General features: G+C 44.6%; 1 protein-coding gene across 4 annotated transcripts in view; it reads right to left on the bottom strand.

Moving 5' to 3' along the window:
- MYT1 (myelin transcription factor 1) overlaps positions 1–12,062 on the bottom strand; it is a 96,723-nt gene that overhangs the window by 49,067 nt on the left and 35,594 nt on the right. For all 4 annotated transcript variants that reach the window (XM_040331877.1, XM_040331878.1, XM_040331881.1 and 1 more), the window contains exon 2: positions 3,590–3,690. In XM_040331877.1, the coding sequence (XP_040187811.1) occupies positions 3,590–3,690 (101 nt within the window). The remainder of the gene's footprint in view (positions 1–3,589; positions 3,691–12,062) is intronic.

Raw genomic sequence — 12,062 nt, 5'->3', positions numbered from 1 at the left:
TCACTGACAGCACTTGTCCTGACTGGCCGAGACCCATTTTACCTTGTTCCACCGCTGCTTCGATTGGACACAAGAGGCGGGATTTATGATTTCTCCAATCACAAGCAGGGGGCGGGGATTGTGCCTCTCCAGACATTCTGGGCAACAGATAGAGGGGGGGGTGTGGCTGTGTCAGCTTCATTCAGGGACACTGTATTGTCCTGGAATGAAGGTGCCCGGGACCTGGGACGGACCTGCAAAATGTGGGCACTCCGGGGCACCCTAAATCACAGGTTGGGGGAGGGACAAGACCTCTAAGTGTCACCCCCCGACAGACATGGCTGTGCATTGTGGCAGAGCAGTGTAAATCTCAAGGACTGGGTGGCAGGTAAAAGAGCGCTCTTATATGTATTTAATGTGTGTAATTAGTTAATTTCATCATTATTTATGATACAAAGTGTTTTATCAAACTAAATGCCATCTGGTTGGTGTTCGCACATCAGTGAGCAATACAGCGGCCTTGACTCTGATAAATTAAAGCCGTAAAATACCAGACTGGGTTTTAATTTTACCGATATTTTTAATTTAATATATATTTTATGACAGAAACCCCAAGGCTCCCTCCACAAATAGACGGGCTGTTTGTGTGGAGCCAGGAGAGGGCATCGAAGCTCCAGCGCTGAACAGAAGTGACTCCATATTGTTCTCTCCGGGGAACGGCCATGAGCTGCTGCTTTGTATAGTGTTTGCATAGCAGGAAGAGCGCTTTCTTTTTTTTATTCAGATCAGATTGCTCGCTGGGATGTTCCATTTCCTGGGAACAAAAAAGCCCCAGGCCAGATCTGCTTTCTAATTATTGTGCGTGCGTGTCCTATAGCACACTCTCTGATCCGGGCTCAACGCTCCCTCTAGTAATAAGTGCAGCAGACAGGCAGCTTTGTTTAATGATGTAAAGTGCAGTAACCAATAGCAATTGACTGAGGTTCAATTAAGTGATTGGTTGTTAAGGGATACTGAACTTTCTGGGTCTGTACACCTCCTGTGCCCATTATGAGGAGTTCCCACCATCCCTGTGCTGAGTTACTGGGTCTGTACACCTGCTGTGCCCATTATGAGGGGTTCCCACCAACCCTGTGCTGAGTTCCTGGGTCTGTACACCTGCTGTGCCCATTATGAGGAGTTCCAACCATCCCTGTACTGAGTTCCCGGGTCTGTACACCTGCTGTGCCCATTATGAGGGGTTCCCACCATCCCTGTGCTGAGTTCCCCGGGTCTGTACACCTGATGTGCCCATTATGAGGGGTTTCCACCATCCCTGTGCTGAGTTCCCAGGTCTGTACACCTGCTGTGCCCATTATGAGGGGTTCCCACCATCCCTGTGCTGAGTTCCCGGGTCTGTACACCTGCTGTGCCCATTATGAGGGGTTCCCACCATCCCTGTGCTGAGTTCCCGGGTCTGTACACCTGCTGTGCCCATTATGAGGGGTTCTCATCATCCCTGTGCTGAGTTCCTGGGTCTGTACACCTGCTGTGCCCATTATGAGGGGTTCTCACCATCCCTGTGCTGAGTTCCCGCGTCTGTACACCTGCTGTGCCCATTTACAGTGGTTCCCACCATCTCTGCATTATTATTATTATTATTATTATTATTTTCCCAGGTCTGCACATTCACTGTGCCCATAATGAGGGGTTCTCATCACAGGATTTCATTATGGGGCCCAACTGCTGAGGGGGTCTAAATAAATCCAGTGTGGCATTTTCTTTATTAAACTTAAAGGAAACTGCATTATAAGTCTATCAACTGGAAAAATCGAGACTTGATCCCGGGGTAATTAGGTTTCTATAGATCTTCACAGATCGGAGTCCAATAATACCAATTAGTATTGAAAATTCAAAGCATACTTGGTTTTTATTTTGTATTTATAAACCATGTGACCGCGGCTGCCTAGGCTGGGGGTTTCTACAGCTATGCAGGGCTCTGTTAGAGCTATTTCCCTTGACTTGCTGTCCTGGTGACAACGGGATTTACCAAGACAGGTGGTGACAGAAGCCATTGTCACCGTCAAGTGAGGAGAAATCTCTCTTAAGTCTCATACACATGATCGGACTTTCATCAGACTTTTCCGTCAGATGGATTTGTGTACACAGGATTGGATTATCCTCCATCGGAAATTTGTTGTCGAAAAGTTTGAGAGCATTCACAACAAACATTTGTCCGTTAAAAAAACCAACAACAATTGTTCGATGGAGCGTACAGACAGTCGGATTGTCCGATAAAACACGTCCGTAGGACCGTCCTATAAAACACATCCGTCGGACCGTCCGATAAAACACGTCCGTCGGACTGTCCGATAAAACAAGTCCGTCGGACCGTCCCATAAAACACGACCATCCGATAAATCACATCCGTTGGACAGTTGTTTTCGACAAGTCCAATTGTGTGTATGGGCCTTAAAGAACCAGTAGAAACCCAACAGAGGTTCAAATAGTTCCCCACTTTACCCAAAACTAAAAAAATAAATATGTTTTGACATACAGTTTAAATGTAAATTCTCAAAGGTTTGATAAAGTCCCCTTTTTGAATAATAAAAAAAAGAGAATGGTAGATTCTGTAGATTACTGAATTCTGTTCTCCTGGAATCTCCCCATAAGGAGCGGTCCTCTTAAAACTCCAGTCACGTGAGAGACTCGGAGGCATGTTTTATTTTGATGGTATTCCCTCTGGGGGTGTCTTCCCTGCCGCTTCATTTAAATACCCCTGACAGCGGGCCTATTGTTAACGCCATTCAGAAGACAAACACACAGCAGTGGCTTCCTGATCGGCTGACACAAAGGATTCCAAAGCTGTCTCACTCCCAATGACATTAGCTTGGGTGTGTGTGTGTGTGCGTGTGCATTCATTTGTGTTTATTGCCGGACAGGCAGTGCCCTCAGAGTCATATTCATTAATGGTTCACTGTCTAACCTTCCCTTATTGTTGAGGGAATGTCCTTAATTTTTAAAGTCTGTCCTTGTTTTCCTAAAGAACAATAAAGAACAACTTTGACCGCAAGAAGAGCTCAATATTAAATACATAGAATTTGCAACTTGCTGGAAAACCTTTATAAAACAAAAGTCCCTTCTACCACGGGCAGATAGATGTCTTGCTGCCCATTGCTGTTGGTGAGACACCTCCTGTTTATGGGCAACCTTCATCTGTTTTTGCATCTAGTGAATATTTTGTGACAAGTCCTTGTGAGTAAAGTTATCAACCAATCATGAATGGCACAAGACTGGTCAATGAAGGGGCCAAGACTGGCCAATGAAGGGGCCAAGACTGGCCAATGAAGGGGCCAGGATTGGCCAATGAATGGCTCAAGCCTTGTTAAGGAATGGGCTAAGACTGGCCAATGAATAGGTCAAGATTGACAAATGAATGGGTTAAGACTGGCCAATGAATGGGTCAAGATTGGCAAATGAATGGGTTAAGACTGGCCAATGAATGAGTCAAGACTGGCAAATGAAAGGGTCAAAACTGGCCAATGAATGGGCGAAGACTCACCAATAAATAGGCCAATACTGGCCAATGAACGGGTCAAGACTGGCCAATGAGTGGGTTTTGGAATCTTACCTTGGACTCTCGGCTGGTTAGTCTTGGTGTTGTGAGACAGCTGTTGATTTTCTCCCCACGGGTCCACCTTTGGTTCAGAAGCTCACCATGGAATTCATTTTCTGAGATAAAAAAACAAAACAAAGAAAAGGTGAAATTAGCAAACAAAGACCCAACCACAGCAGTATTGTCACCAACTAAATTTTTAAAGCAAGTGAACAGGTGGCCTTGCCAAGTTGTGAAATTTCTTCAGAAGTCTAGTTGAATGTGACCAACTACAACTAGCTATACCATGACTTGGATAAAAGAGAACATTCACAGGCACCAACATTTTATATGTACAATACATAAATCAGCTATTTTCCACTACAAACAGAATATTGGTAGGAACGCCCATGGAACAATACTGGTTAAACAAAACTTCAGCACTAATAAACTCAACATCAGTAAAGTTTCTAGACAGATATGTATTGGGAGACCAGATATAGTGAATGCAGGCTTCTGGGGGGACCAGATATCGTGAATGCAGGCTCGAGGGAGACCAGATATAGTGAATGCAGGCTCGGGGGAGACCAGATATAGTGAATACAGGCTTCTGGGGGGACCAGATATAGTGAATGCAGGCTTCTGGGGGGACCAGATATTGTGAATGCAGGCTACTGGGGGACCAGATATAGTGAATGCAGTCTTCTAGGGGGAAAAAATATAGTGAATGCAGGGTCCTAGGGAGACCAGATATAGTGAATGCAGGGTCCTGGGGAGACCAGATATAGTGAATGCATAGTCCTGGGGAGACCAGATATAGTAAATGCAGGATCATGGAGAGACCAGATATAGTGAATGCAGTGTCATGGGGGGACCAAATATAGTTAATGCAAGGTCCTGGGGAGACCAGATATAGTAAATGCAGGTTAATGGGGGGGGGGGCAGATATAGTGAATGCAGGCTCCTGGGGAGACCAGATATAGTGAATGCAGGCTCCTGGGGAGACCAGATATAGTGAATGCAGAGTCCTGGGGAGACCAGATATAGTGAATGCAGGCTCCTGGGGAGACCAGATATAGTGAATGCAGGCTTCTAGGGAGACCAGATATAGTGAATGCAGGCTCCTGGGGAGACCAGATATAGTGAATGCAGGCTCCTGGGGAGACCAGATATAGTGAATGCAGGCTTCTAGGGAGACCAGATATAGTGAATGCAGAGTCCTGGGTTTAGTCAGGCCCCGTACACACGGCCGAGGAACTCGACGTGCCAAGCACGTCGAGTTCCTCGTCGAGTTCTGGGATGAAGCCGCCGAGGAGCTCGGCGGGCCGCCTTCTCCCATAGAACAACGAGAAAATAGAGAACATGTTCTCTATTTTCTCGACGAGCTCCTCGGCGGCTCCATCGAGCCAAAACTGTACAGACGACAGAGTTTCTCGGCAGAATCCGGGTTTTGACCGAGTTTCTCGGTGAATTCTGCCGAGAAACTCTGTCGTGTGTACGGGGCCTAACACTTTAAATTGTAGTGATTGCACTCGCTAACACATAGGCACGCATACAGGGGAGACGCAACTGTGCATGTTTATGCCAAGAAAAACATCTTCGGATGGTCAGATTGAGTGATTATGAAAAAGTCTTTAACATAAAGCCGCTTATATTGTTTTGCGACCTTTATATCTTAAAATAGGAGCTTAATATAATCCACCGCCAAAAGCACTGCATTGATGGCTGTAAACAGAAATGGGAATTGGCTGCAGGGCTGCGGTGCTGCAAGGCAAGATGGCGAATAAATCTCGCCTAGGAGAACTTCATCAACGGCAGATATTTTAGAGAACGTGGTTGATTGTTTAGAGAATGTTGAGGGCTGTCATTGTGAAAGAACCACAAGTACAAGCATGCCCTGGGCTGCGGGGGCCTCTTTAAGCTTGCACAAAGCGTGTAAAGAGCTGTGGATTTTTTTTACGGTGATCTCATTTGCCAGCTTGCCTTGATAGGAATGGATAGATCACAGAGCGGCGGTGGGGTGAGGGGCTACGCTATTATATTGCTTTTTCCCTCCCTCCTTCGCACTCTCTTTTGCATTCGCTGTAATGAATTTCGCCTGCAGTAAAAATGGCATTTTATCCTTCCTCCAACCAGGCCCACAATGCCCTCTCCCTTCTCTCATTTGCTCTCCAGCTAATGTTTGTTGCGTGTTCGAGCGATCACAACATGCCAGTCACGAAGGAGCGAGCGGCGGCGTTCTGGCGGTTTTAATGCTAATTGTGAATATTTGCTGCTGACAAACACGAAGGACAGATGACTGACAGCTGCGCTCCCCGACAGGCGCTGGCAAACCTCGGAGAGGAGCAGGTGGAGATGTGCCGCCTGTTTATCAAACGCAATGTTCAAATCTCTACAGCGCCGCCGAATCATTATCTGAGGGTTGATGTTCTATTAGGTTCCAGCCAAACGGTTAAATAGCGGGAGCGCAGATACGGGGATTGTTTACCTGACAAAGGATTTGTAATGTGAAGCGTTCAGTTTTGTGATTGCCGCCCCCACCTTCTACTACTGCTGCGCTACAAAGCAATTCACAGCTCCGGTGCTACTGCCCCGCCTCCCTGTGAACTTCACCACACGGGTGACACCCACTAGGAACCTTCTAGCTTCTATAAACCCAGCACTGCAAGCCTGATATCACTTTTCAGCTGGCATGTGCCATATTAATGGGCTCCAAAAAAAAAAAAAAAGAAGTCACCCAATGACTGTTTTATACATTTGCCAGGAGGTTTAATTAAAGGATACCCAACGCAAGAGAATAATAGAGGCTGCCAGAGACCAGATATAGTGAATGGAGAGTCCTGGGGAGACTAGATATAGTGAATGCAGGCTCCTGGGGAGACCGGATTTTGTAAATGTAGGTTCCTGGGGAGACTGGATATAGTGAATGCAGAGTCCTGGGGAGACCAGATATAGTGAATGAAGAGTTCTGGGGAGACCAGATATAGTGAATGCAGAGTTCTGGGGAGACCAGATATAGTGAATGCAGGCTCCTGGGGAGACCAGATATAGTGAATGCAGGGTCCTGGGGAGACCAGATATAGTGAATGCAGGCTCATGGGGAGACCAGATATAGTGAATGAAGGGTCCTGGGGAGACTAGATTTTGTAAATGTAGGCTCCTGGGGAGACCAGATATAGTGAATGAAGGGTCCTGGGGAGACCAGATATAGTGAATGCAGAGTCCTGGGGAGAGCAGATATAGTGAATGCAGGCTCCTGGGGAGAGCAGATATAGTGAATACAGGGTCCTGGGGAGACCAGATATAGTGAATGCAGGGTCCTGGGGAGACCAGATATAGTGAATACAGGCTCCTGGGGAGACCAGATATAGTAAATACAGGGTCCTGGGGAGACCAGATATAGTGAATGCAGTGCTTGCTGGGTCACTGATCAAGCACAAGTCAGAATGAAGTTAGGACTTGGGTAGTGGTTAGGGGAGTTGTAAAACTCTGCGGTTGAGTCACACTTATAACACCCTCCAACTGCTACCCCCTTTAGCTGCAGAGGCAGCGGCTGGGGTGTACACAAGCCACGGTCGCGGTGCTTTGTGGCCACAGCAGGAATTATACCCCCTGTCACTTTTGGCAGGCATAGTACCCATCAAATGCAACCCATTCAAGTGCCCCACCACCACGTGCAATGCACACGGTTGCTGAGCGCTATTGTGGAGATCAAGGGGTTAAAGCAGGTGGGGGTGGGAGATAAACTATACTATACAGGAGAAAAAAAACGACAGACGATAGCAATATCGCGATTACAAATATTTTCCACTGACTGGTATAAACTGGAGGTAGTGGTTGGCCTTCCCTAAATACAAGCCATCGTGTAGTGCGGGACAATTACGATCTGAGCAATATTAAATCTCAAGTGATTGCCAACGACCGACTCCCCAAAAAAATAGAACTGACTGCCGTTCTTTTACATATTCCAGCCTGTCCATAGCTAGAACATTGTCCGTCAGTGTAATGAAATAAGCCCCACCGCCTGACACCAACCGGAGAACGAGCCCCTTTTTACGTTCTCCAAGCTGCGCTACCAGTGTGTAAGAGCCATAAAGTGATCGTAAAGCAAATATCCTGCGGATAAAAGGATTCTTCATCAGCCTGCGGGTGGGCGGAAGAATCTGTGAATGAAAAATTTACAGCGCCTTTCCGACTTGCAGAGATTGGTAGTAATGTTTACATTTTTCATATGCTGCCGAAGATAATTCACAGAACACAAGCGAGGGTGACAGCCGCCCTAGGAAAGCAGGCGCACTTACTCATAGCTGCGTTCGTTGGCAGGGAAATCGGCAAAGATATCTCTCTACGATGGCTTGTTTTGTTCTAAGTGCTAAGGTGGGAAGGTGCAGCATTTCTATATAAGATGGCTGCACTCTGGACAATTGGCAGCACTCTGGTCATTTAGCATCACTCTGGTAACCTGGCAGCACTCTCGTTATTTAGCAGCACTCTGGTCATTTTACAGCAATCTGGTCACATTGCAGCACTCTGGTCACAGGGTAGAACTCTGGTCACATGACAGCACTCTGGTTACATGGTAACAATCTGGTCACGTGGCAGCACTCTGGTCACAGGCAGCACTCTTATCAGAGGGTAGCACTCTGGTCACAGGCAGCACTCTTGTCACAGGGTAGCACTCTGGTCACATGACAGCACTCTGGTCACATGGTAACAATCTGGTCACGTGGCAGCACTCTGGTCACAGGCAGCACTCTGGTCACAGGGCAGCACTCTGGTCACAGGGCAGCACTCTTATCAGAGGGTAGCACTCTGGTCACAGGCAGCACTCTGGTCACAGGGCAGCACTCTGGTCACAGGGCAGCACTCTGGTTATTTAGCAGCAATCTAGTCACTTGGCAGCACTCTGGTCACAGGGTAGAACTCTGGTCACATGAAAGCACTCTGGTTACATGGTAACAATCTGGTCACGTGGCAGCACTCTAGTCACAGGGCAGCACTGTTGTCACAGGGTAGCACTCTGGTCCCTTGGCAGCACTGTTGTCACAGGGTATCACTCTGGTCACAGGGCAGCACTCCTGTCACATGGTAGCACTCTGGTCCCTTGGCAGCACTGTTGTCACAGGGTAGCACTCTGGTCCCTTGGCAGCGCTGTTGTCACAGGGTATCACTCTGGTCACAGGGCAGCACTCTGGTCACAGGGCAGCACTCTTGTCACAGGGTAACACTCTGGTCCCTTGGCAGCACTCTTGTCACCGGGTATCACTCTGGTCACAGGGTAGAACTCTGGTCACAGGGCAGCAATCTGGTTATTTAGCAGCAATCTGGTCACTTGGCAGCACTCTGTCCCAAGGCAACACTCTGTCCCAAGGCAACACTCTGTCCCAAGGCAACACTCTGTCCCAAGGCAGCACTCTGTTCCAAGGCAGCACTCTGGTCCCAAGGCAGCACTCTGGTCCCAAGGCAGCACTCTGGACAATTGGCAGAACTCTGGTAATTTACTGGCACTCTGGTCATTTAGCAGCACTCTAGTAACTTGGCATCATCCTGGTCACTTAGCAGCACCCTGGTCACATGGCAACACATTGGTCTCATGACAGCACTCTGGTCACTAGACAGCACTCTGGTAATTTGGCAGCAATCTAGTTATTTAACAGCATTCTGGTCACATGACTGTCCATATGGCAGCACCCTGGTAATATGGGGTGGCATTCTGGGAAAATGCTATCCTTCACTGTTTTTAGTAGTCTGACATCCTGGCGGCACTTCTGTATCAATAGCTGGTGGTGCACCGGTCACCTGACATAGTCGGGGGTCCCATGGCACTGATTTGGGCTCCATTCTGTCTCTGAAGGTTCTGATTTTAATGCTAGTTGATTTTGGACCCTTGGTCGTAGCCTTGGCACTCTTATTAGACTGTACACACCAAGGCACAATATGGCCACCACAACAGCCCAAGGGCATATACAAAACACTCATTGCCATATATTTAGTAGTCATTCCTATGGGGACTCGTGTCTCTTTGATGACACACTGGGAGAAGGAGCTAATTAAAGATAGTGCTGGTTAAAAATGACTCCGCTGCTTGCAAACCGTTACATCATCAGAGGTGTTTTAAGAACTGGTATGATTAAGCTCTTTTACTGACATTAATCAAATAACTCCTTTTGTTCCTCTCCCTTCAAGAGATATCTTCCGAAATAGCTTCTGAAATACGAATCTATTCGGAAAAAACGCATATATACAAAACAAATCCAAATATACAAAACAAATCCAAATATATGAAAGAATTCCTAATATATGAAACAAATCCATATATAAGAAACAAATCCAAATATACAAAACAAATCCAAATAAACGAAACGGAATCCTAATATACGAAACAAATCCATATATATTATCCAAATATACTAAACAAGTCCAAATCCAAATATACGACAGGAATCCTAATATACGAAACAAATCCAAATATACGAAACAAATCCAAATATACAAAACAAATCCGAATATACGATACGAATCCAAATAAACTAAAGGAATACTAATATATTAAACAAATCCATATATAAGACACAAATTCAAATATACGTAACAAATCCAAATATATGTAACAAATCCAAATATACTAAACGAATCCTAATATGCGAAACAAATCCAAAGATATGAAACAAATCCACAGATGCAAAACAAATCCAAACATATGATACAAATCCAAATATACGATACAAATCAAAATATACTAAACAAATCCTAATATAGGAAACAAATCCAAATATACTAAACAAATCCTAATATAGCAAACAAATCCAAATATACGTAATAAATCCAAATATATGTAACAAATCCAAATATACGAAAGGAATCCTAATATACGAAACAAATCCAAAGATATGAAACAAATCCACAGATGCAAAACAAATCTAAATATACGATACAAATCCAAATATACTAAACAAATCCAAAGACACAAAACAAATCCAAATATATGTAACAATTCCAAATATACTAAACAAATCGTAATAAAGGAAACAAATCCAAATATACGTAACAAATCCAAAGACACAAAACAAATCCAAAGACACAAAACAAATCCAAAGACACAAAACAAATCCAAAGATACAAAACAAATCTGAATATACGATACGAATCCAAATATATGTAACAAATCCAAATATACTAAACGAATCCTAATATACAACACAAATCCAAAGATATGAAACAAATCCACAGACGCAAAACAAATCCAAATATACGATACAAATCCAAATATACTAAACAAATCGTAATAAAGGAAAAAAATCCAAATATACGTAACAAATCCAAAGACACAAAACAAATCCAAAAGGTACAAAACAAATCCTAAAATACAAAACAAATTTAAAGATACAAAACAAATCTGAATATACGATACAAATCCAAATATATGTAACAAATCCAAATATTCTAAACGAATCATAATATAGGAAACAAATCCGAATATACGATACGCATCCAAATAAACTAAAGGAATACTAATATATTAAACAAATCCATATACAGTATAAGAAACAAATCCAAACATATGTAACAAATCCAAATATTCTAAACGAATAGTAATAACTAATTTAAATATACTAAAAAAATCCAAAGATACAAAACAAATCCAAATATACTAAGCAAATTCTAATATAGGATACAAATCCAAATATGCTAAAAGAATCCTAATATACGAAACAAATCCATATATAGGAAACAAATCCAAAGATACGTAACACATCTGAATATATAAAACATTTGTAACTTAACATCAGGGCCGATCCGCCCTATAGGCTCACTATGCAAGGCGCTTAGGGTCGCGCAAAGCTGCGAAGGGCCCCCCAACTTACTAGAGGCCCCGCCTGGTGAGAAGTCATTTTCGCCCCCTAACCCCGCTTCTCAACTCGCTGGCTGCATGGGAGAAGAGGTAAGAAGTCAGCGCCCCCCGCTTCTCATTTTTAATGTGCCATGTCATTTTGCTTAGGGTCAGGATCGGTACTGCATAACATACATGACGAAACAAAGCGATTAACTTAACCAACAAATCGGAAATAAACCACGACTGATTTTCCCGTCGGGCACATCTCTAATTCTCAATGCTGGGCAGATATAAGAACACACATTGATAAAGTTCTGTATTCATTAGTACTTCATTAAATTCGTTTTTTTAAATGCCAGCTGTGTCAATACCTGAGTCTGACCTGACATCAGCCTCCGTCCCAATACAGCTGACTTTAGACAAGGAGAGAAGAAGGAGTTGTATTCAGTGCCAACAAGGAGCATGCTGATAGGAGGAGAGAGCAGGGTGACAGAGGGATGAGCTTATTGGTCTGCTGCTTCTCCTTTTGCTGTCCAGTCACAGGCTGGGAGGGGAGGGACAAGACCCAGAAGTGTTAAAAATCATGTTTCATGCCCTGCCAGATGGGTGTGTGCTGTGTAATTTCTCAGGAGTGGATGGACAGGAATTTGCATACTGTAAAGCAGCTCCCATATA

The sequence above is a fragment of the Rana temporaria genome, chromosome 12 (genome assembly GCF_905171775.1).
Source record: "Rana temporaria chromosome 12, aRanTem1.1, whole genome shotgun sequence".
NCBI classification, from domain to species: domain Eukaryota; kingdom Metazoa; phylum Chordata; class Amphibia; order Anura; family Ranidae; genus Rana; species Rana temporaria.
Note: the sequence above shows the minus strand (reverse complement) of the source record. Positions and strands in the feature narration are given on the sequence as shown.